We start from the raw sequence: 27,119 nt of genomic DNA, 5'->3' as shown, positions 1-27,119 counted from the left end.
ATATATATATATATATCCCAAAACATTAATTGCTCATTCAGAGGCAGAGCAAAGATGGCCAAATAGAAGTCTTCATTTATTGTCCTCCCTGCAGGAACAACAAATTGAACAACTATCCACACAAAGAAGCACCTTCATAAGAACCAAAAATTTGGTGAGTGTATTAGTCAGGGTTCTCTAGAGGGACAGAGCTAATAGGATAGATGTATATATGAAGGGGAGTTTATTAATGAGTATTGACTCACATGATCACAAGGTGACGTCCTACAACAGGCCATCTGCAAGCTGAGGAGCAAGGAAGCCAGTCCACATCCCCAAACCTCAAAAGTAGGGAAGCTGATAGTGCAGCCTTCAGGATGTGTCCGAAGGCCCAAGAGCCCGTGGCAAACCACTGGTATGAGTTTAAGAGTCTGAAAACAAGAACTTGGAGTCAGATGTTTGAGGGCTAGAAGCATCCAGCACAGAAAGAAAGATGAAGGCCAGAAGATTCAGTGAGTCAAGTCCTTCCATGTTCTTCTGCTTGCTTTTATTCTAGCCACGTTGGCAGCTGATTAGATGGTGCCCACCCAGATTGAGGGTGGGTCTGCCTCTCCCAGTCCATGGACTCAGATGTTAATCTCCTTTGGCAACACCCTCACAGACACACCCAGGGACAATATTTTGCATTCTTCAGTCCAATCAAGTGGACACTCAATATTAGCCATCACAGTGAGTGATACAGTTTCTGGTTTTAACTTCGTATCACTGAAAAAGGCACTGAAGACAATAGGAAAGACAGTCTTGAATTGCTGATGCCACCCCTCCAGCATCCCCTGGCAGTGGCTATGTGGTGTGGAGAGAGAATCCGTGTGCTTGTTGGAGGGAAAGTGCAGTGATTATGGGACTTTGCATTAAAACTCAGTGCTGCCTTGTCACAGCAGAAAGCAATGCCAGGCAGAACTCAGCTGATGTCTACAGAGGAAGCATTTAGTCCAAACCTAGCCTAACCATAGGAGAATTGCCCATACCAGTGGTCAGAACCTGACTTCCGGCGAGTCCCACCACTGCAGGCCTAAAGTGTTCTGGGGCTCTAAATAAACTTAAAAGGCAATCTAGGCCACAAGGACTATAATTCCTGGGCAAGTCCTGGTGCTTCGCTGGACTTGGAGTCAGTGGACTTTGGGGGCAAGTAATCTAGTGAGACACCAACCAGGGCAGCCAAGGGACTGCTTGTGTCACTCCTCAGCAAACCCTAGGCAGCACAGCTTACAGTTTCAGGAGAAACTGCTTCCCTTTGCTTGAGGAGAGGAGAGGGAAGACTAAAGATGACATTGTCTTGTAGCTTTGATACCAGCTCAGCCACAGTAGGATATGGCATCAGGCGGAGTCCTGAGGCCCCCATTCCAGATCCTAGCTCCTGGATGACATTTCTTGACACATCTGGGCCAGAAGGGGACTTCTGCCTTGAAGGGAATAACCCAATCCTGGCAGGATTCATCACCTGCTGACTAAAGAGTCCTTGGGACATGAATAATCAGGAGTAATACCCAGGCAGTACAAGCCATAGGACTTGGATGAGACTTAGGGATGTGTTGGCTTCAGGTGTGACCCAGCACATTCCCAGCTGTGGCAGCTATGAGGAGAGACTCCTTCTGCTTGAGAAAAGCAGAGGAAAGAATAAAGGAGCTTTTGTATTGCAGCTGAGATACCAGCTTGGCCGAAGTAGGGTAGAGCACCAAGCAGACTCTTAAAGTCCCCAATTCCCGACCGTGGCTCCTGGACAGCATTTCTAGGCCTGTCCTGGGTCAGAGGAGAGCCCACTGCCCTGAAGGGAGAGTCACAGGCGTGGCAGCATTGACCACAAGCTGAAGAGCCCTTGGGCCTTAGTGAATATTAATGGTAGCTAGGCAGTACTCGCCACAGGCCTAAAGTGGTGGTAGCCATGGAGAGAGACTCCTCTTCTTGTGGAAAGGGGAGGGAAGAGTGGGAAGAACATGGTCTTGTGGCTTAGCTGCAAGCTTGGCTGCAGTAGAATAAAGCACCAGGTAGATTTCTAAGGTTTCTGATTCCAGGCCGTGGCTCCTGGACAGAATCTCTGGACCTGCCCATGGCCTAGGAGAACTTGTCGCCCTGAAGGGAAGACACAAGCCTAGCTGGCCTCACCACCTGCTGATTGCAGAGCCCTACGGCCTTGACTGAACCTAGGCAGTAGCCAGGTAGTAGTTACTGTGGGCTTTGGGCAAGACCTGGTGCTGTGCTGGCTTCAAGTCTGACCCAGCACAGTCCCAGTGCTGGTGGCCACAGGGGTACTTGTGTTACCACATCCCTAGCTCCAGGTAGTTCAGCACAGAGCGATTTTGTTTGTTTGAAAGAAAGAGAAGAGAATAAGAGGCTCTTCCTGGTAATTCAGAGAATTCTTCCAGATCTTCACCAAGACCACCAAGGTGATACCTCTACAAGACTACAAGAGCCACAGTGTTACTGGGATTGTGTTGCCCCCTAATTCAGATATGGCTGTAGTGACTGAAAACTTACAACACAACACTGAATTCCCTTTGGATACCTTGAAAACCTTCCCAAGAAGGATGGGTACAAACAAGCCCAGACTGTGAAGAATACAATAAATGCATAATTCTTCAATGCCCAGATACTAAGAAACATTGACTAGCATCAAGACCATGCAGGAAAATATGATTTTACCAAATCCATTAAATAAGGCCCCAGGGACCAACTCTGGAGAGACAGATATGTGGTCTTTCAGATAGATCATTCAAAATAGCTCTTTTGAGGAAACTCAATGAAATCAAGATAACACAAAGAAAGAATTCAGAATCTCATCAGATAAATTTAACAAAGAGATTGAAATAATTAAAAAGAATCTAGATGAATTCTGGAGTTGAAAAATGCAATTGTAAGGGTCTCTTACCAGCAGAATAGATCAAGCAGAAGAAAGATAAGTAAGCTTGAAGACAGGCTATTTGAAAATACACAGTCAAAAGAGACAAACGAATAGAAAAGAATGAAGCATGTCTACAAGATCTAGAAAATAGCCTCAAAAGGGCAAATCTAAGAGTTATCCCCCTTCAAGAGGAGGCAGAGAGAGAGAGAGAGAGAGGTATAAAGTTTATTCAAAGAGATAACAGAGAACTTCCCAAACCTAGAGAAAGATATCAATACCCAGTACAAGAAGGTTATAGAGTACCAAGCAAATTTAGCCCAAATAAGACTACCTCAAGACATTTAATAAACTACCAAAAGTCGAGGATAAAGAAAAGATCTTAAAAGCATTAAGAGAAAAGAAATAACCTACAAGGGAGCTCCAACACATTTGGCAGCAGACTTTTCAGTGTAAAACTTACAGTACAGGAGACAGTGGCATGACACATTTATCGTGCTGAAGGAAAATAACTTTTATCCTAGAATAGCATATCCAGCAAAATATCCTTCAAACATGAAGAAGAAATAAAAACTTTACCACACAGAAGCTGAGAGATTTCAACACCAGCCCTGTCCTATAAGAAATGCTAAAAGGAGTTCTTCAATCAGAAAGAAAGGGATAGGCTGGGAATGGAGGCACAAGCCTGTAATCCCAGCACTTTGGGAGGTCAAGTTGAGCAGATCACTTGAGGCCAAAAGTTTGAGACCAGCTTGGCCAACATAGCAAAGCCCCATCTCTAAAAAAAAAAAAAAAAAAATAGCCTGGAGTGGTAGCGCATGCCTGTAATCCTAGTGTGAACCCAGAAAATCTGAGACAGATCTCAGTTAATTTAGAAAGTTTATTTTGCCAAGGATGAGAGTGTGCACCCATGACAGCCTCAGAAGGTCCTGACAACATGTGCCCAAGGTGGTCAGAGCACAGTTTGGTTTTATACATTTCAGGGAGACATGAGACATCAATCAACATATGTAAGATGAACATTGGGTGGGTCTGGAAAGGGGGAACAGCTTGAAGTGGAGAGAAGGCTTCCAGGTTATAAGTAGATAAGAGACAAATGGTTGCATTCTTTTGAGTTTCTGATTAGCCTCTCCAAAGGAGGCAATCAGATATGAATTTATCTCAGTGAGCAGAGGGGTGACTTTGAATAGAATGGGAGGCAGGTTCGCCCTAAGCAGTTCCCAGCTTGACTTTTCCCTTTAGCTTGGCGATTTGGGGGCCCCAAGATACCCTTTCACACTAGCTACTTGGAAGACTGAGGTAGGAGGATCGCTTAAACCCAGGAAGGGGAGGTTGCAGAGAGCCAAGATACTGCACTCCAGCCTGGGTGATAGAACAAGACTCCATCTCAAAAAAAAAAAAAAAAAAAAAAAAAGAAGAGAGAGAGAAAAGAAAGAAAGAAAAGAAAAGAAAGGCAGGAAGGAAGGTAGGTAGGTTAAAAAGCATTAAGAAATCACCCGAAGGTACAAAATTCACTGGTAATTTTAAGTACATAGAAAAGCACTGAATATTATAACACTGTAACTGTGGTGTATAAACTACTCAATCTTGAGCAGAAAGACTAAAAGATAAAACCAATAAAAAAAATAACTATGACAACTTTACAAGACATAGTACCATACAATATAAATAGAAACAACAAAAAGTTAAAAAGCAGGAGAACAAAGAGTTTTTATTGATTTTCTTTTTGCTTATTTGTTTGCTTATGCAATCAGTGTTAAGTTGTCATCAGTTTAAAATACTGGGTTATAAGATATTATTTGCAAGCTTCATGGTAACCTCAAGTAAAAAACACACAACACATACACAAAAAATAAAAAGCAAGAAATTAAAACATATCACCAAAGAAAATCACCTTCACTAAAAGGAAGACCAGAAGGAAGGAAAAAAGACCACAAAACAACAAGTAACAAAATGACAGAAGTAAGTCTTCACTTATCAGTAATAACACTGAATGTAAATAAACTAAACTTCACAATCAAAAGGGATTAAGTGGCTGAATGATTTTTAAAAAGCCACAAGACCCAACAATCTATTTCCCACAAGAAATACACTTCACCTATAAAGACGCACATAGACATAAAGAGATGGAAAAAGATATTCCATGCAAATGGAAACCAAGGGAAGGCAGAGGAGGCGGAGGAGGAGGAGGAGGAGGAGGCGGAGAAGGCGGAGGAGGAGGCGGAGGAGGAGGCGGAGGCAGAGGTGGAGGTGGAGGAGGAAGAGGAGGCCAGGCATAGTGGCTCATGCCTGTAATCCCAGCACTTTGGGAAACCGACATGGGAGGATCACGAGGTCAGGAGTTCTAGACCAGTCTGGCCAATATGGTGAAACCATGTCTCTACTAAAGATACAGAAAATTAGCCGGGCGAGGTGGCACATGCCTGTAATCCCAGCTACTCAGGAGGCTGAGGCAGGAGAATCAATTGAATCCAGGAGGTGGAGGTTGCAGTGAGCTGAGATTGCACCATTGCACTCCAGCCTGGGTGACAGGGTGAGACTCCACCTCAAAAAAAAAAAAAAAAAAAAAGAAAAAAAGGAAAAAGGAGAGCTATACTTATATGTAACTAAATAGATTTCAAGACAAAAACTATAAAAGAGACAAAAAATGTCATTATATAAATAAAGGGGTCAATTCAGCAAGAAGATGTAACAATTATAAATATATATGCTCCCAACATTGGACCACTCAGATATATAAAGCAGATATTTTTAGCGCTAAAAAGAGAGACAGACTACAATACAATATTAGCTGAAGATTTCAACATTCTACTTTCATTATTGGACAAATTATCCAGACAGAAAATCAACAAACCAACTTTGGACTTAATCTGTGCTATAGACCAAATGGACCTAATAGATATTTACAGAACATTGCACCCAACAGTTTCAGAATATACATTTTTCTCCTCAGTACATGGATCATTCTCATGGATAAACAATATGTTAGGCCACAAAACAAGTGTCAATTAATTTTTAGAAAATGAAATTATGTTACGTATCTTCTCTGACCATAATGGAATAAAGCTAGAAATCAATACCAACAGGAATTTTGGAAACTGTGCAAACACATGGAAATTAAACAATATGCTCCCGAATGACCAGTGGGTCAATGAAGAAATTAAGAAGGAATTTAAAAATTTATAGGCTGGGTGTGGTGGCTCACGCCTGTAATCCCAGCACTTTGGGAGGCTGAGGCAGGTGGATCACGAGGTCAAGAGATCAAGACCATCCAGGCCAACATGGTGAAACCCCATCTCTACTAAAAGTACAAAAATTAGCTGGGCATGGTGGCACGTGTCTGTAATCCCAGCTACTTGGGAGGCTGAAGCAGGGGGAATTGCTTGAACCCGGGAGGTGGAGGTTGCAGTGAGCCAAGATTGCGCCACTGCACTCCAGCCTAGTGAAAGAGTGAGACTCTGTCTGAAAAAAAAAATTATTTAACAAATGATAATGGAAACACAACATACCAAAACCTATGGAACACAATGAAAGCAGTATTAAGAGGAAAATTTATAGCTATAACTGCCAACATCAAAAAAATAAAAAAAACTTCACAAAAAGCCCTAATGATGCATTTTAAAGAACCAGAAAAGCAAGCGCAAACCCAACTCAAATTAGAAGATAATGAACAATAAAGACCTAACCAGAAATAAATGAAATTAAAATGAAGAAAACAATAAAAACATCAAGAAAATTAAGAGTTAATCTTTTGAAAATATAAACAAAGCCAACAAACCTTTACCAGATTCAGGAAAAAAGAGAGGAGACCCAAATAAATAAGATCAGAGATGAAAAAGGAGGCATTACAACTGAGAGCACAGAAATTCAAAGGATTATTAGAGGCTACTATGAGCAACTATATGCCAGTAAATTGGAAAGCCTAGAAGAAATGGATAGCCTTCTACCATGGTTGAACCATGAAGAATCCAAAACTTGAACAGATCAATAACAAGTAACAAGACCAAAGCCATAATAAAAGTCTCCCAGCAAAGAAAAGCCCAGGACCCAATGGTTTCATTGCTGGATTTTACCAAACATTAAAAGAAGAACTAATACCAAACCTACTTTAACTATTCTGAAAAATAGAGGAGGAAGGAATACTTCCAAACTCATTATATGGTGGGCAGTATTATCTTGATACCCAAACCAGACAAACACACATTAAAACAAACAAACAAAAAACTATAGGCCAATATCCCTGATAAATGTTGATGCAAAAATCCTCAATAAAATACTAGCAAATCAAATTCAATAACACATTAAACATATCATTCATCATGACCAAGCGGGATTTATCCCAGGATGCGAGAATGGCTCAACATGTGCAAATCAGTCAGTGTGACACATCATATCAACAGAATGAAGGACAAAAACCATATGATCATTTCAATTGATATTGAAAAACCGTTTGATAAAACTCAACATCTCTTCATGATAAAAACCCTTTAAAAATTAGGTATAGAAAAAACATATCTCAACACAATAAAAGCCATAAAAGACAGAAACATTGCTGATATCATATTGAATGGGAAAAAACTGAAAGTCTTTCCTCCAAGATCTGGAACATGACAAAGACATTGTCCATGACAAGGACACTGGATCATGACAAGGACAGTGTCCATGACAAGGACACTGTCACTGCTGTTATTCAACATAGTATGGGAAGTCCTAGCTAGTACAATCAGACAAGAGAAAGAAATAAAGAGCATACAAATTGGAAAGGAAGAAGTCCAGTTACATTGTCATTATTTGCAGATTTGGAAAAAATTGAAGATTCCACTGAAAAACCATTGGAACTCAAACGCAAATTCAGTAAAGTTGCAAGATAAAAAATCAACATACAGGAAGACAGAGCCAGAGATTAGAGTTATGCTACCACAAGCCAAGGAATGCCTGGGGCTATCAGAGCTGGAAAAATTCTTCCCCTTTACAGCCTTTGAAGGAAGTGTGTCCCTGTCAACAGCCTGATTTCAGACTTCTGGTCTCCAGAACTGTTCTATTAGCTTATTTGAAATTGGCAGATGTTGAGGGTGGAGCCAAGATGGCCGAATAGGAACAGCTCCGGTCTCCAGCTCCCAGCCCCAGCGACACAGAAGACTGGTGATTTCTGCATTTCTGCTTGAGGTACCGGTTTCATCTCACTAGGGAGTGCCTAACAGTGGGTGCAGGACAGACGGTGAAGCACACTGTGCGCGAGCCGAAGCAGGGCGAGGCAGTGCCTCACTCGGGAAGTGCAAGGGGTCAGGGAGTTCCCTTTCCTAGTCAAAGAAAGGGGAAACAGACGGCACCTGGAATATCGGGTCAGTCCCATCCTAATACTGCGCTCCTCCAACGGGCCTGGAAAACGGCACACTAGGAGATTGTGTCCCGCACCTGGCTCGGAGGGTCCTATGCCCACGGAGTCTCGCTGATTGCTAGCACAGCAGTCTGAGATCAAGCTGCAAGGCGGCAGCGAGGCTGGGGGAGGGGCGCCCGCCATTGCCCAGGCTTGCTTAGGTAAACAAAGCAGCCAGGAAGCTCGAACTGGGTGGAGCCCACCATAGCTCAAGGAGGCCTGCCTGCCTCTGTAGGCGCCACCTCTGGGGGCAGGGCACAGACAAACAAAAACTCAGCAAAGAACCTCCACAGACTTAAATGCCCCTGTCTGACTGACAGCTTTGAAGAGAGTAGTGGTTCTCCCAGCACGCAGCTGGAGATCTGAGAACAGACAGACTGCCTCCTAAAGTGGGTCCCTCACCCCTGAGCAGCCTAACTGGGAGGCACCCCCCCAGTAGGGTCAGACTGACACCTCATTCAACCGGGTACTCCCCTGAGACAAAACTTTCAGAGGAACTATCAGACAGCTGAATTTGTGGTCTCACGAAAATCCGCTGTTCTGCAGCCACCGCTGCTGACACCCAGCCAAACAGGGTCTGGAGTGGACCTCTAGTAAACTCCAACAGACCTGCAGCTGAGGGTCCTGTCTGGTAGAAGGAAAACTAACAAACAGAAAGGACTTCAACACCAAAAACCCATCTGTACATCACCATCACCAAAGACAAAAAGTAGATAAAACCACAAAGATGGGGAAAAAACAGAGCAGAAAAACTGGAAACTCTAAACAACAGAGCACCTCTCCTCCTCCAAAGGAACGCAGTTCCTCACCAGCAACGGAACAAAGCTGGATGGAGGATGACTTTGATGAGTTGAGAGAAGAAGGCTTCAGACGATCAAACTACTCTGAGCTACGAGAGGAAATTCAAAACAATAGCAAAGAAGTTAAAAACTTTGAAAAAAAATTAGAAGGATGGATAACTAGAATAACCAATGGAGAGAAGGGCTTAAAGGAGCTGATGGAGCTGAAAGCCAAGTTTCGAGAACTACGCGAAGATTGCAGAAGCCTCAGTAGCAGATGCGATCAACTGGAAGAAAGGGTATCCCTGATGGAAGATGAAATGAATGAAATGAAGAGAGAAGGGAAGTTTAGAGAAAAAAGAATAAAAAGAAATGAACAAAGCCTCCAAGAAATTTGGGACTATGTGAAAAGACCAAACCTACGTCTGATTGGTGTACCTGAAAATGATGGGGAGAATGGAACCAAGTTGGAAAACACTCTGCAAGATATTATCCAGGAGAACTTCCCCAATCTAGCAAGGCAGGCCAGCATTCAGATTCAGGAAATACAGAGAACGCCACAAAGATACTCCTCGAGAAGGGCAACTCCAAGACACATAATTGTCAGATTCACCAAAGTTGAAATGAAGGAAAAAATGTTAAGGGCAGCCAGAGAGAAAGGTCGGGTTACCCACAAAGGGAAGCCCATCAGACTAACAGCTGATCTCTCAGCAGAAACTCTACAAGCCAGAAGAGAGTGGGGGCCGATATTCAACATTCTTAAAGAGAAGAATTTTCAACCCAGAATTTGCTATCCCGCCAAACTAAGCTTCATAAGTGAAGGAGAAATAAAATACTTTACAGACAAGCAAACGCTGAGTGATTTTGTCACCACCAGGCCTGCCCTAAAAGAGCTCCTGAAGGAAGCACTAAACATGGAAAGGAACAACCGGTTCCAGCCACTGCAAAAACATGCCAAATTGTAAAGACCATCGAGGCTAGGAAGAAACTATAGCAACTAACGAGCAAAATAACCAACTAACATCATAATGACAGGATCAGATTCACACATAACAATATTAACGTTAAATGTAAATGGGCTAAATGCTCCAATCAAAAGACACAGACTGGCAAACTGGATAAGGAGTCAGGACCCATCAGTGTGCTGTATTCAGGAAACCCATCTCACGTGCAGAGACACACATAGACTCAAAATAAAGGGATGGAGGAAGATCTATCAAGTAACTGGAAAACAAAAAAAGGCAGGGGTTGCAATCCTAGTCTCTGATAAAATAGACTTTAAACCAACAAAGATCATAAGAGACAAAGAAGGCCATTACATAATGGTAAAGGGATCAATTCAACAAGAAGAGCTAACTATCCTAAATATATATGCACCCAACACAGGAGCACCCAGATTCATAAAGCAAGTCCTCAGTGACCTACAAAGGGACTTAAACTCCCACACAATAATAATGGGAGATTTTAACACCCAACTGTCAGCATTAGACAGATCAACGAGACAGAAAGTTAACAAGGATATCCAGGAATTGAACTCAGCTCTGCACCAAGCAGACCTAATAGACATCTACAGAACTCTCCACCCCAAGTCAACAGAATATACATTTTTTTCAGCACCACACCACACCTATTCCAAAATTGACCACATAGTTGGAAGTAAAGCTCTCCTCAGCAAATGTAAAAGAACAGAAATTATAACAAACTGTCTCTCAGACCACAGTGCAATCAAACTAGAACTCAGGATTAAGAAACTCACTCAAAACCGCTCAACTACATGGAAACTGAACAACCTGCTCCTGAATGACTATTGGGTACATAATGAAATGAAGGCAGAAATAAAGATGTTCTTTGAAACCAACGAGAACAAAGACACAACATACCAGAATCTCTGGGACACATTCAAAGCAGTGTGTAGAGGGAAATTTATAGCACTAAATGCCCACAAGAGAAAGCAGGAAAGATCCAAAATTGACACCCTAACATCACAATTAAAAGAACTAGAAAAGCAAGAGCAAACACATTCAAAAGCTAGCAGAAGGCTAGAAATAACTAAAATCAGAGCAGAACTGAAGGAAATAGAGACACAAAAAACCCTTCAAAAAATTAATGAATCCAGGAGCTGGTTTTTTGAAAAGATCAACAAAATTGATGGACCACTAGCAAGACTAATAAAGAAGAAAAGAGAGAAGAATCAAATAGATGCAATAAAAAACGAAAAAGGGGATATCACCACCGATCCCACAGAAATACAATCTACCATCAGAGAATACTACAAACACCTCTATGCAAATAAGCTAGAAAATCTAGAAGAAATGGATAAATTCCTCGACAAATACACCCTCCCAAGACTAAACCAGGAAGAAGTTGAATCTCTGAATAGACCAATAACAGCTTCTGAAATTGTGGCAATAATCAATAGCTTACCAACCAAAAAGAGTCCAGGACCTGATGGATTCACAGCTGAATTCTACCAGAGGTACAAGGAGGAACTGGTACCATTCCTTCTGAAAGTATTCCAATCAATAGAAAAAGAGGGAATCCTCCCTAACACATTTTATGAAGCCAGCATCATCCTGATACCAAAACCTGGCAGAGACATAACCAAAAAAGAGAATTTCAGACCAATATCCTTGATGAACATTGATGCAAAAATCCTCAATAAAATACTGGCAAACCGAATCCAGCAGCACATCAAAAAGCTTATCCACCATGATCAAGTGGGCTTCATCCCTGGGATGCAAGGCTGGTTCAACATACGCAAATCAATAAATGTAATCCAGCATATAAACAGAACCAAAGACAAAAACCACATGATTATCTCAATAGATGCAGAAAAGGCCTTTGACAAAATTCAACATCTCTTCATGCTAAAAACTCTCAATAAATTAGGTATTGATGGGGCGTATCTCAAAATAATAAGAGCTATCTATGACAAACCCACAGCCAATATCATACTGAATGGGCAAAAACTGGAAGCATTCCCTCTGAAAACTGGCACAAGACAGGGATGCCCTCTCTCACCGCTCCTTTTCAACATAGTGCTGGAAGTTCTGGCCAGAGCAATCAGGCAGGAGAAGGAAATAAAGGGTATTCAATTAGGAAAAGAGGAAGTCAAATTGTCCCTGTTTGCAGATGACATGATTGTATATCTAGAAAACCCCATTGTCTCAGCCCGAAATCTCCTTAAGCTGATTAGCAACTTCAGCAAAGTCTCAGGATACAAAATTAATGTACAAAAATCACAAGCATTCTTGTACACCAATAACAGACAAACAGAGAGCCAAATCATGAGCGAACTCCCATTCACAATTGCTTCAAAGAGAATAAAATACCTAGGAATCCAACTTACAAGGGATGTGAAGGACCTCTTCAAGGAGAACTACAAACCACTGCTCAATGAAATAAAAGAGGATACAAACAAATGGAAGAACATTCCATGCTCATGGGTTGGAAGAATCAATATCGTGAAAATGGCCATACTGCCCAAGGTAATTTATAGATTCAATGCCATCCCCATCAAGCTACCAATGACTTTCTTCACAGAATTGGAAAAAACTACTTTAAAGTTCATATGGAACCAAAAAAGAGCCCTCATCGCCAAGTCAATCCTAAGCCAAAAGAACAAAGCTGGAGGCATCACGCTACCTGACTTCAAACTATACTACAAGGCTACAGTAACCAAAACAGCATGGTACTGGTACCACAACAGAGACATAGATCAATGGAACAGAACAGAGCCCTCAGAAATGATGCCGCATAGCTACAACTATCTGATCTTTGACAAACCTGACAAAAACAAGAAATGGGGAAAGGATTCCCTATTTAATAAATGGTGCTGGGAAAACTGGCTAGCCATATGTAGAAAGCTGAAACTGGATCCCTTCCTTACACCTTATACAAAAATTAATTCAAGATGGATTAAAGACTTATATGTTAGACCTAAAACCATTAAAATCCTACAAGAAAACCTAGGCAATACCATTCAGGACATAGGCGTGGGCAAGGACTTCATGTCTAAAACACCAAAAGCAATGGCAACAAAAGCCAAAATCGACAAATGGGATCTCATTAAACTAAAGAGCTTCTGCACAGCAAAAGAAACTACCATCAGAGTGAACAGGCAACCTACAGAATGGGAGAAAATTTTTGCAACCTACTCATCTGACAAAGGGCTAATATCCAGAATCTACAATGAACTCAAACAAATTTACAAGAAAAAAACAAACAACCCCATCAAAAAGTGGGCAGAGGACATGAACAGACACTTCTCAAAAGAAGACATTTATGCAGCCGAAAAACACATGAAGAAATGCTCATCATCACTGGCCATCAGAGAAATGCAAATCAAAACCACAGTGAGATACCATCTTACACCAGTTAGAATGGCCATCATTAAAAAATCAGGAAACAACAGGTGCTGGAGAGGATGTGGAGAAATAGGAACACTTTTACACTGTTGGTGGGACTGTAAACTAGTTCAACCATTGTGGAAGTCAGTGTGGCGATTCCTCAGGGATCTCGAACTAGAAATACCATTTGACCCAGCCATCCCATTACTGGGTATATACCCAAAGGACTATAAATCATGCTGCTATAAAGACACATGCACACGTATGTTTATTGCGGCACTATTCACAATAGCAAAGAGTTGGAACCAACCCAAATGTCCAACAACGATAGACTGGATTAAGAAAATGTGGCACATATACACCATGGAATACTATGCAGCCATAAAAAATGATGAGTTCGTGTCCTTTGTAGGGACATGGATGAAACTGGAAAACATCATTCTCAGTAAACTATCGCAAGGACAAAAAACCAAACACCGCATGTTCTCACTCATAGGTGGGAATTGAACAATGAGAACTCATGGACACAGGAAGGGGAACATCACACTCCGGGGACTGTTGTGGGGTGGGGGGAGGGGGGAGGGACAGCATTAGGAGATACACCTAATGCTAAAGGACGAGTTAATGGGTGCAGGAAATGAACATGGCACATGGATACATATGTAACAAACCTGCACAAAAAAAAAAAAAAAAAAAAAAAAAAAAAAAGAAATTGGCAGATGTTATATATTTTGTATTCAGCATCTGGTAAATATTTATTGAGCATGTACTATGGTGCCAGAGGCAGTTCCAGGCACTGGAAATATAACAGTAAAAAATGGCAAGTTTCCCACTGTCAAAAAAAAAAAAAAAAAAAAAAAAAAAAAAAAAAAAATCAACATACAAAAATCAGTAGCATTTCTGTATTTCTTTTTTTATTTTTATTTATTATTATTATTATTATACTTTAGGTTTTAGGGTACATGTACACAATAGCAAATAATCTGAAAAAACAAATTTAAAAAGTAATTCCACTTACAATAGTTACATATAAATTAAATACCTAGGAATTAACTTAAGGAAGCAAAAGATCTCTAGAAAGAAAACTATAAAAGGCTGATGAAAGAAATTGAAGATAACAAGTAATCCCAGCTACCCGAGAGGCTGAGGGAGGAGAATCACCTGAACCCAGGAGGCAGAGGTTGCAGTTAGCTGAGATCACACCACTGCACTCCAGCCTGGGCAACAGGATGAGACTCTGTCTCAAAAAAACAGAAAAAAAAAGAAATTGAAGATGATACAATATAATGGAAAGGTATTCCATGTTCATTGATTGGAAGAATAAATATTATTAAAATGTTCATACTACCTAAAGCAATCTACAGATTCAATGCAAGCCCTATGAAAATACCAATAACATTCTTCACAGAAATAGAAAAAACAATCCTAAAATTTACATAAAAACACAAAAGACCCAGAGTAGCCTAAGCTGTCCTGAGCAAAAACAACAAAACTGGAGGAATTATATTACTGGACTTCAAACTGTGCTACAAAGCTATAGTAACCCAAACAGCATGGTACTGGCATAAAACAGACACAAAGACCAATAGAACAAAATAGAGAACCCAGAAAAAAATCCATACATCTACAGCAAACTCATTTTTGACAAAGGTTCAAAGAACATACACTGGGGAAAGGACAGTCTCTTCAATAAATGGTGCTAGGAAAACTGACTATCTATATGCAGAAGAATGAAACTAGACACCTACTTCTTGTCATGTGTAAAAATCAATTAAACATGGATTAAAGACTTAAATCTAAGACCTCAAACTATGAAACTCCTACAAGAAAACATTGGGGAAGCTCTTTAGAACACTGCATTTGGCAAAGGTTTCTTGAGTAATACCCCACATGTACAGGCAACCAAAGCAAAAATGGACAAGTAGGATCACATCAAGTTAAAAAGATTTTGCACAGCAAAGAAAACAATCAACAAAGAGACAACCCATAGAATGGTAGAAAATATTTGTGAACCATCCATCTGTCAAGGGATTAATAACCAGAATATACAAGGGATTCAATAACCAGAAAATATAAGGGATTCAAATAATTCTATATGAAAAAATCATATAATTTGATTAAAAAGTGAGTAAAAGATTTGAATAGACATTTCTCAAAAAAAGACAAATAGCAAACAGGTGTACTAAAATGTGCTCAACATCATTGCTCATCAGAGAAATGCAAATCAAAACTACAATAAGATATCATTTCACCCTAGTTAAGACAGCTTGTATCCAAAAGATAGGCAATAACAAATGCTGGTGAAGAAGTGGAGAAAAGGGCACCCTTGTACACTGTTGGTGAGAATGTAACTTAGTACAGACACTATGGTGAACTGTTTGAAGGGTCTTCAAAACTCTAAAAATAGAGCTACCATATCATTCAGCAATCTCACTGCCAGCTATATATCTAAAAGAGAGGAAATCAGTATATAGAAGAGATATCTGCACTCCTATGTTTATTGCAGTGCTAGTCACGATAGCCAAGATTTGGAAACAACCTAAGTGGCCATTCATAGATGAATGATAAAGAAAATGTGGTACATACATATAAACAATGATATCCCATCATAACAGCATGGATGGGACAGGAAGTCATTATGTTAAGTGAAATAAACTAGGCACAGAAAGACACATTTCACATGTTCTCACTTATTTGTGGGAGCTAAAAATGTAAACAGTTGAACTCATGGAGATGGAGAGTTGAATGATAGTTACCAGAGGCTAGGAAGGGTAGTGGGAGGCGGTAAGAGAGAAGGGTTCATGGGCACAAAAATACAGTTAGATAGAATGAATATGATCTAGTATTTGATAGTACAACAGGGTGAATATAGTCAAAAATAATTTATTGTACATTTAAAAAGAACTAAAATAGTATAATTGGATTTTTTTTTTTTTGAGATGGAATCTCGCTCTGTTGCCAGGCTGGAGTGTAGTGGCACGATCTCAGCTCACTGCAACCTCCGCCTTCCCGGGTTCAAGCAATTCTCCTGCCTCAGCCTCCCAAGTAGCTGGAACTACAGGCACGTGCCATCACACCCAGCTAATTTTTGTATTTTTATAGAGATGGGGTTTTACCATGTTGTCCAGGATGGTCTCAATCTCTTGACCTCGTGATCCGGCCGCCTTGGCCTCCCAAAGTGCTGGGATTACAGGCGTGAGCCACCACACCTGGCCTGGATTGTTTGTAACATAAAAAAGGATAAATATTTGAGGTGATGGATAACCCATATACTTTGATGTGGTTATTACACATTGCATGCCTGTATCAAAATATCTCACGTGCCCTATAAAAATATAAATCTACTGTATACCTACAAAAAATTAAAAATACAAAATTTTTAAAAATTACATTGTATCCCATAAGTATATACAATTACTATTTGTCAATTTAAAATAAATACATAAACATAAATGGCTCTGTACAGATTTTGGGTCACTTGGGGCCTACTGCACATAACCTTTATGGCAGTGTGTCACTGTTCAAACAAAATGTCAACAAAGAGGACTGGCTTAGAAAGTCAAATTTTTGTAATACAGCATTATCTAAAACCTAGGCTCCAAGTTGACATGAACCCTAAAGCTCAATACCTCACATTTACTTTGCCCTTCACAGTTTACGTAGTGCTTTCCCATACACTATTAAATCTTTCAGATACCATTGTACTTTGGATAGATTTCTAGCAGAGCACTTATAAGACTTTATTGCATTTATAATTCTATAATTATAATCTACTAAAAATCCACTGGGAGCAGGAAACTGCTTATTCATTCTTTGAAACCTCAGAGGACATTGCGTGATACATAAGATCAGTAAGTCAATCGAGTAATTTTGAACACTACATTCAATATGTTTTGGGAAACACTTCTCCCAAAGACGAAGCCTAATTCCTCTTTTCTTGAGTGTGAGCTGGACTTAGTGACTCACTGCTAATGAATAGAAAATAATCATATGTGACTTCTGAGACTAAGTCATAAAAAGCACTGCAATTTCCTCCTTGCTTCACTCTCTTGGATGGCTTGCTCTGAGGAAAGTCAGCTATCATGTGGTACCACCCAAGCAGCCCTTTGGAGATGTCCTTTTCTCAAGGATCTGAAGCCTCTTGTCAACAGGCATGGGAGTGCTCCATCTTGGAAGCAAAGTTTCCAGCCTCAGTCAAGCTTTCGAATGACTGCAGCCCCATGCAACATCTTGCCTACAGCCAAAAGAGATGTCAAGTCAGAACCACCCAGCTAAGCCATTCCCAATGCTCAAACCACAGAAACTGTGAGTTAATACATGTTTGTTCTTTTAAGCCACTAAACTGTGGGATAATTTTCTACACAAGCAATAAATAATCTACCTATGATTATAAGGAATAGCAATAAGAGAAATAAAATAATGCTTTTCTTATTAAAGAGAAGTAGAAAAATAACAAAAGTAATGCAGTAGCTATTATTCATGGTTTACTACTTAAGGGACTCCACATATGATAGAATTTCATTTGCTCTTCACAAGAATATTAAAAGACACGTGGTAATATTTCCATTTTACATATGCAGAATTGCAGATGTAGATTAAGTCACTTGGCTGAAGTGCTAATAAGTGGCAGTCAAAAAATTGAAACCCACGTTTGTTTCCAAGTCCCATGCTCTTAACCACTGTGTACATTATCTCCCAATATATATTTATTAAGAATGAGAGCAAGAACCCAATTCACAACTGCCAAGATATGGAACCAACCTAAGTGCCCATCGATGAATGAGTAGACAAAGAAAATGTGGTATATATACATAATGGAATACTACTTGGCCATAAGAAGGAATAAAATAATGTCTTTGGCAGCAACTTGGATGAAGCTACAGGCCATTATTCTGAGAGAAGTAACTCAGGAATGGAAAACCAAATACCATACATTCTCACTTATAAGTGGGAGCTAAGCTATGAATATATGCAAAGGCACACAGAGTGATATAATGGACGTTGGAGACTTAGAAGGGGACACTAGTCTGGTGACAATTGCACTAAAATCTCAGAATTAACCACTATATAATTCATCCACGTAAACAAAAACCACTTGTAGCCCCAAAGCTATTAAAAAATATATTTAAAAATTTTTTAAAGAAAGCAATAGTATGATTAAAAAAAAGAATGAGGGCAAGATATTAACCAAGGCTTCATTATAATTTGTGTGGTCCCTAGACGTCTTTGCCTTGATGTATCCCTTCCTTCATTTAGAAATACTTAAAATTATGTTGATTTAAAGACTAGCATAAGCAAGTATAAGCAACACTGGATTCATTATAATATATTCATTAGTGTTATATTCATTTTTCCTCTAATTTTAAAAGAAATTAAAATTAAAACATTTCTATGGGTCCCTAAAAGAATTCTGGTTCTAAGTAGTATGACTACTACGCCTGATGGATAACTAGTTCCCGGCATCAAATTGCACACAGAAATCAAACAAGCAATAGCAAAGAAAAGAGAGACAGACAGAAAAAAAAACCCTTTTAATGTCACATTTTAAAAGCCAAAGAAATAATATTTCTTCTTTTCTAAACAGTGAGGGGCACAGGGCAGTAGGAAGTAATCGTAACCCACGGGGGTTGGTTTGGGGTGGGGAGCAGATTATACTGTACATGGGATGCTCAGAGTCTCAGTTTAAGATGTTGAAAGAAAAGACACCAGGGCAGGAATTAAACCTGTCCCCTGAGGGAAGCAGGCAAGGCTTTTGTGCTCAATTGTGTTCAGCTCTCCTGAAAAGGAGAGTTCACGCGAACAGTTTTGAGATCCTGCTTTGTGGGATCCACCTTGACTGGGCTATGACTGCCTCATTCCTCTCAAGCTGAGACACCCATGAGCAGAGGGGCAGGCCTCAGAAGTCAAGTCCCTGGAGACAGCATGGAGTAATGAAAACAGTGATATATTTTAGTAATGAAAACAGTGATTTCTTTTTTTCTTTTTTGCGTCGGAGTCTCGCTCTGTCGTCAGGCTGGAATGCAGTGGCACAATCTCGCATCACTGTAACCTCCACCTCCCAGGTTCAAGCAATTCTCCCGCCTCAGCCTCCAGAGTAGCTGGGACTACAGGTGTGTGCCACCACGCCCAGTCAATTTTTGTATTTTTAGTAGAGATGGGGTTTCACCATGTTGGCCAGGATGGTCTCGATCTCTTGACCTCATGATCCGCCTGCCTTGGCCTCTCAAAGTGCTGGGATTACAGGCATGAGCCACCACACCTGGCCGAAAATAGTGATTCTTAGATCTGGTACAACTTTCAGCCTTTCTACCCAGTAACTGTGTGTTTTTGGATGAACTAGGTTTGTGGTGCCTTACCACAGTTTTCTCTTGCAGTTTTCTCATCTGTAAAATGAGGGCCTTATGGCAAAGATAGTGCTCACCAGATAGCCACATGCTCCCCTCCAATTCACTGCCAATGGCTGGCCAATGGGCTGCAAATAGTGATGACATGTTTCCAGTTCAGGGTAAGGCAGTAAAAAGCTGGCATATCTCCATATGTAGCTCTTCTCCCACAGTAAATCTGGAAGGCACATGTGCAAGACAGCATAGCTAAAAATGATAAATGGCCCAAATTCATGAGAGACTGTCTGGAAGAGAGCTATGCAGGTGGGCCACCAGACCCACGTTGAACTTTAAGTCAGAGTGAAATAACTTCTGGTTTGGTGTTACATGTTACCACAGCATGCCTTAGCTTATCCTGACTAATAGAGACTTAATGCCAACTTTACTGAATTGTGAGAATGAAATGAAAGGGTGAATGTAAAGCATCAGAAATGTGTCTGGAAGAGACAATTCACTCAATAAACATTTTTTTCCCCTCTCAACTTTCAAAAACTGCATTTTGCCCCCAAAGGATTAATCATTGCCCAAAAACTACATTCTGATAAGACCCCTTTCTTATAATATGTTAGTGTTGGGACCTAGACACAGAATTCTGAAAAAGATGAAGGTCTTACACAGCCTCATCAACAGAGGCCTTCAGGCTTCATATAGGCTCCTGTTCCCTACAGAAAACAGTACAGACACTTTGCAGAGCTTAAACTCAATCCAGCTCATTTCCCCTGGAGTGTAGAATGATGCAGGTGGGGGAAAGTAGAGAGAAAGTATTCCTGGTGCAGTGTTTTACACTTTTGTTTAGGTGTCTTGTTGCCAGAAGGCTTGCAAACGTGGACTAAGGAACATTATCCAGAAGTTTGAGTGAGGGCTTGCGCGACCCATAGAAGCAGCATGCTCCTGAACACTACCCCATCTAGAATCTCAGCATCCTGTGATTCAAGGCCCTTAGACATGACTTACAAGAATACTGTATGTTAGAGAAGTTGAGGCCCAAAGTGGGGAAGGGCTTGCCCCAGGTCCTCCTGCCCGGAGTGGCTAAATTTTTAACAGTTCCTCTTCCTCTCAGAGCTCCATCCACCAATGGACACTCCAGATTGGCCAGCCTCTCATCCAGGCACCTCTTCCCTATGTCACCTGCCTGAATGGGAGCTGTCAAAAATGAACACTAAAATCAGGCTTGGCAAGATTTTCCGGCATCCATTTCACCATGATTTCTCTAAGTGCACATTGGATTGATGTAGCTATTAAAAGTCAGCCCTACCTCGGCAATCAGACAGAAAAGCTATAATCACCCCAGGCATTTCCAAGGGACCTTTCAAAGAACATCATTAATTCTGAATAAAGCTCTCCCTCACCAACACTTTCCAATTATAGTCTTGACATTCCTATTTTATGCTGCAAAATTCCTCTGCCATTTAATGAAGAAGAAAAAAGGCCTACTTTAAAAATCACATGTATTTGTCCTGTACCATAGTATCTGAGTTAATTTTCCAAAATTAAAACAAAACTAGTAACAAAAAACTTTCCTTGTCTCTTTTTCCTCTCATATGCACCTCTTCCCTCACCTATGTATTGTATTTGCAAAGGGGAATAAATCCTGTTAATCTATAGGACGGGGAGCATGTTACCTGAAATACCTGATACCCTCAAAAGAGAAAGTTGAGGCTTCCAGAGTGAGAAGAATGCTGAGCACCTATTAGATCCTGGCCAAAAGGCAGAAAGCTTCAGACAGAATAATAAATACAGTAAGAGAAGATCTGTCGACTGCAATTTTGCTCATCTCATAACATTTCCAGCATTATCTTCCTGCTCGTTATGGACTGCCAGGCAATATCCTGTTGAACCCCTTCTTTCTCCAGCCAGTCTGCCACCCAGTGTGTGCCAGCCACTATGCCACGGGCTTTACATTCTTCATCTCACGTAATCCTCACCAAGAGCCCTATCAATTACGAATGAACGTGTTTAAAGATGAAGAAATGAGACCCACAGATATTAAGCAACTGTCCTAATGTCCCAAGCTGGGATTTGAATCCATGGTTCTCTTTCCTAAATCACTAGAGGACAGCTCTGGGGTTGAGATAAGGAAAGCAAAGTGACACCAATTATTATATTTTAAAATCCTCACTTTTCTCCTTGGCAGGGTGCTGGCTAATGGAGTTGGGGAATAGTCTCTGAACTGCAGAGGATAGACTGGGGTACGGTGGAGACAGAAAATAAGGCGTGATTGGCCACAGGAATTTCTGAAAGACGAATTCCCAGTCCACTGCATCCCTTCTAGGTCTAGTTGGGACAAGGAAGTCGGCGGCTCCAGGACTCACATGGACAGGGGCACTTGAGGGGGAAAACAACAGATAGTGCAGGTAACAAGATGTGCCCTCATCGCTACTGAGACAGGCTGAACCTACAAGCCCCTCCGGCCATATCGTGCGTCGTGGGTCGGTGTCAGATCGGCCTCCCTAATGTGCAGATGGTGAAACCCTTTCCCCCAAGCGAACCCCTAGCTTGCGTGCCAGACGCGCCGGTGACAAGCCCCTCTGTGCACACTTCAGAAGAACCGATGGCAAACTTTTCCTCGTGCGCCCCAGGTGATCTTTGGGCGCGCGCTCCAATATTACAAGCTTCCGCCCACTCTCCCATTTGCGAAGTTGCCTCCTTCTCTAGCAACCCCTTCCCCAAAGCAACATTCCTCAGCCCACCCCTCACCTGCATGGTGGCCAGCAACGGCAGCACAGCTCTCCCGCGGCGGCCGAAACGAAACTCGGCCGCCTTGTAGATCTTCCAGTAGACAAATAGCACCACGCCAAGCGGCAGGTAGAAGGCGCCCAGGTGGATAAGACTGCATAGGAGGGTTCCTGGCTCACCTGGCAGTGCTGGAGCCGAGCGTCGTACACCTCGCCCCAGCCAAAGAGCAGCGGCGCGAGGGCGATGAGCGCCGACAGCACCCAGGTGAGCGCGATCATGAGCAACGAGGCGCGGCGGCGGGTGCGCAGCACGTACTGCAGGTGGTGCGTGATGGTCCAGTAGCCGTCCAGGGCGATGGCCGCCACGTTCCAGATGCTGGCGGTGCAGCACAGAACGTCGAAGGAGATCCACACGTGGCACAGTCTCCGGCCCAGCAGCCAACGTCGCCCGGTCGACAGCTCACTCACCAGGCTCAGTGGCATCACCAGCGCTGCCACTAGTACGTCCGAGACGGCCGTCGAGGCCACCAAGTTATGCGGCACGTGATGGAAGGCACGGACCCGCAGGATGGTGACCAGAACCAGCAGGTTCCACAGGAAAGCGGCGGCGATCAGCAGCACTATCAGCGTCACCACCAGGACAGTGAAGACAGAGAAGGGCGGCCCCCGACCCGGCAGGACGGCACCACTCGGGGTCCAACTGAGTATCCCTCTCGGGCTTGGGCTACTGCTGCTGGTCTCGGGTCCCAGGGCAAGGGCAACGCTGGCGGTGGCCACTGAAAGGTTAGCGGCTTCCATGGCGCTCGGGATCGCAGCTCCAGGGCAGGGGGCCCACGAGTCGTCAGTGAGCTCGGCGTGGACTGGGCAGGTGGGGGGCGTGGAGGGGGTACTGCCTGCCGGGGGAGGGTGGAAGAGGGGTCCAGGTCGTCCTACCCTGATCCCTTCTGCGGGCAGCAGCCCACCTTTGGCACGTATGCCTGCAGCCCCCGTAGACCCTGTTTTCCAGTAGAAAGAGTAAAAGAGAGCAGGACCTCTCAGTCTAGCTCCGCTCGGCTCGCCAGTCCCTCCTACCACCTCTCTTAGCGGTCCCGGGTGCCACTGGCCGTCAGAGGGCTGGGAATCAGCGCGGCCGAGTGACCAAGTGCGGGTTGTGCTTGGAGAGTTGCCCCCTCCCCCACCCAGCGGCGTCGGGAGACGAGCTGCACCTGGAGTGGGCGGGGGTAGGCGGAAGCAGGGGGTAGCTGGAGAACCTACCAATAGGAGCCGGGCCTTCAACACTGTCCCCGCTGGTCTCCCTGACTCTGCCAAGCAGAGAGAACCCTAACTGAGGTAGTCTCCGGGAAAGGTTTACAATGGGGAGAAAGTCCCTTGCCGCCACCTCTGCGGACCCCTCGGACCTGCTGGTGGCACGGTTTGACACTGGGAAACAAGGGTCCCGCCCTGCCCCGGCCAGGGGGCTTCTGGTTTCCTGTAATCTCGATTCTACTTATACCCGAAATAGGAAACCCAGGTATTGGGGTATATAAAACAGAAAGCTCCTAAGCCCAGCCGCATCCTGCCGCCGCTTCGTTTCCAGCACGTCTGCCCGGCGAGGGCTTGGTGGCGCCTTGAGAAGTTCGCTCCCTGGCTCTATGAGGAAAGAACGCGGTTTCTGAGCAATCTGGCAGAGATCTGGAAGAGGAACCCTTTATACCATCATCTTCGCCAGCTCTAACCTCCCCCATCATGTCCCCACCCCCAACATACGCGCACTCTCCACCCAGCCCTGTCCTTTCAGTTTCTAACATTCCTGACCGTATGTCTTCATATCCAGGTTCAAACTGGAGTTATTTTTGTTGAGCCTTGGGCAAAAAGTAGGAACCAATTAGAAAAGTGAAATTGCCCCAGCCTCTCACACTTAAAAAATACTTCAATCATAATTAACTCAATCTAAATCTGTGTTCCTGGGAGTAGAATAGAAACACAAAGAACACAGAGCCCAAACCACCCCGTCTCTTGTCAAGGTGAGAAGGGTTAGACCTCAAGCAGGCTGACCTGGCTGGTTCCTGAATGACTTGGGAATGGGGGAGGAAGCGGCTATGAAACACACAAGGTGCAAACCCCAAGAAGCAGGTTTGGACTTGATCATGAAGAAAGCTGGAATTGAGAAGATTTTGAGAAAATTGATCGATGAAGAGAATTTGTTAGAAGAAAAAGAAAACTAGCCTTTTGAACAAACATTATAATAAGAGCAAAGAATATTAGAAATGTAAAAACATTCATATTGCATTAGCCAGATGCATCACATGCTTTTACTCTCATCTTTTGTCGCTATCCACATACATCGTTTTTTTTTTTTTTTTTTGAGACAGAGTCTCCTCGCTCTGTCACCCAGGCTGGAGTGCAGTGGCGCGATCTCAGCTCACTGCAAACTCCACCTCCCGGGGTCACGCCATTCTCCTGCCTCAGCCTGGCGAGTAGCTGGGACTACAGGCACCCGCCACCACGCCCGGCTAATTTTTTTTTATTTTTAGTAGAGACGAGGTTTCACTGTGTTAACCAGGATGGTCTCGATCTCCTGACCTCGTGATCCGCCCACCTTGGCCTCCCAAAGTGCTGGAATTACAGGTGTGAGCCACCGCACCCACCTCCACATACATTTTTTATAGGTAAAATCAATTTTTTATTTTGCGGATTTCTGTTAGCACTTTTCATGTTATTATATATTGTCTTCATAGTTCCACTTTTTATAGGTTACCATTTATCAGTTGGGAGACTGAGCAACTTAAGCTTTCTGAGACACACTTTCCTTATCTTAAAAGTGGGGATAATTCTACTTGTCACGAGATCATTATAAAACTAGAATTAGAGCCAGTAGCACAGGAGTAAGTGTTCAATAAATGATGACTGTTCCTGCTCTAACTTCCAGTCTAAACCTTAGATTCAGTTATCTTCTGATCTTTGAGGTAGATTATGTTTTTAGATAGGTTTATTCTTTAAAATATTTGTAACAACAAAACACTTTCCCCACTTTACTTCAGTTGATCTTACCCACAGTCATTTTAGGCATCATTCTCATTTACAGAAGAAGAAATGAAGAGAGATTTGTTGACTTTCTGCTATGGACATAATTGTGTTGCCCCAGATTCATATATTTAAGCCCTAACAGTCAATGTGCCTGTATTTGGAGAGAGGGCCTACAAAGAGGGAATACCCTGATTTGATAGAATTAGTGTCCTTATAAGAGGCACCAGAGACCTCACTCTGTCTCTCCTTATCATGTGAAGACACAGTGAAAAGGATTCTGCCCACAAGCCAGGAAGAGGGTACTCAGGAAATGAATCTGCTGGTAACTTGATCTTGGACTTCCCAGCCCCTTAAACTGTAAGAAATAAATTTCTGTTGTCTAAGGCACTCAGTCTAAGGTGTTTGTTATAGCAGTCTGAGCAGACCAAGACACTTGGTTTGAGAATGATAGCTGGGACTCAGCTCTCTGACCCCCATTTCCCACCCCTCTATCCTGCCACTCTCTTTTCATAGCTCTCCACAGAAGTGACATCATATTATTATTTAATTCCCTTTCCATTAACTAAATGCCTTCCCCCACTAAAGTATAAGCTCTTCTTGGGCAGGGAATTTGTTCACTCCAATATCCTTAGCATCTTATTCTGTGCCGGGCACATAGTAGGTGGCTCAATACACTGGAGTGAGTTAAATAAATAAATGAGGCATTGCTGGGAGACGTGGTCCATAGGCCCTGAGCATCCCCTGAACCTTCTCCTCGTGTGTGCCAAGAATGCAAGGCCCTGACTGCTCATTTCCTAGGCCATTCCTGAGTGTTGTGTTTGTAGCAAGCAACCTTAAAAGATGAAGCAACCTCTCCTCTGGGCAAGGGGCATGCTTACTTCCACTTAATATCAAAGTGGTGAATCCCAAGCTCAGCGTTTCTCTCTGTGACTCTGCTCACTACTGGGCAGGAATTCAGCATGAGCCCTTTCTATCACCCACACGAGAACTGGGAAACATGGAGAGCTATCACAAACAAAGGTGAAGCTCCGGCTATGGCTTTTGCCTAGAGTATTAAAGTTTGTTGTCTCTGACTCAGGAGTCTAATGTCTTCTGCCAGCATCTATGAAATTGTAACAGGGTAGCTTGTTAGCTTGCAAGTGGGGTAAAATCTCAACCCTGCACAGTACATGACAGGCATTCAGTTTACTGATTTTTAAAAATTACAATTAGCACTTTTTTTCTCTTTTGGGTTTCTTTTCTTTTTCTTTTCTTTTCTTTTTTTTTTTTTTTCTGAGATGGACTCTTCCTCTGCCACCCAGGCTGGAGTGCAGTGGCATCTTCTTGGCACACTGCAACCTCCACCTCCTGGGTTCAAGTGATTCTCCTGCCTCAGTCACCCAAATAGCTGGGATTACAGCATGCACCACCATGCTGCGCTAATATTTGTATTTTTAGTGGAGATGGGGTTTTACCATGTTGTCCAGGCTGCTCTCAAACTCCTGACCTCAAGTGATCCGCCTACCTAGTCCTCCCAAAGTGCTGGGATTACAGGTGCTCTGCCTGGGTTTATTTTCTTGATACATTGTCTCCCAGATTTAATTATGGAGTTAAAATATAGGAATGGTGTAACTGTTCTTTTTATGCATTTTCAAATTGTACCTCAGAAAAATTTAATGGTGTCAGTTTTCTTAGC

At 42.5% G+C, this 27,119-nt stretch overlaps 1 protein-coding gene across 1 annotated transcript in view; it reads right to left on the bottom strand.

The window, feature by feature from the left end:
* The window catches only part of LOC116462877 (5-hydroxytryptamine receptor 5B-like), a 46,084-nt gene extending 22,848 nt beyond the window's left edge, over positions 1–23,236 (bottom strand). The window contains 2 exon segments of the mRNA XM_032145627.1: positions 22,461–22,582; positions 22,585–23,236. Coding sequence (XP_032001518.1) covers positions 22,461–22,582; positions 22,585–23,236 — 774 coding nt within the window.
* Between the last annotated feature and the right edge of the window lie 3,883 nt (positions 23,237–27,119).

This window comes from Hylobates moloch, unplaced genomic scaffold (assembly GCF_009828535.3).
Source record: "Hylobates moloch isolate HMO894 unplaced genomic scaffold, HMol_V3 SCAFFOLD_24, whole genome shotgun sequence".
Classification (NCBI taxonomy): Eukaryota; Metazoa; Chordata; class Mammalia; order Primates; family Hylobatidae; genus Hylobates; species Hylobates moloch.
This window is presented reverse-complemented; position numbering and strand designations above follow the sequence as displayed.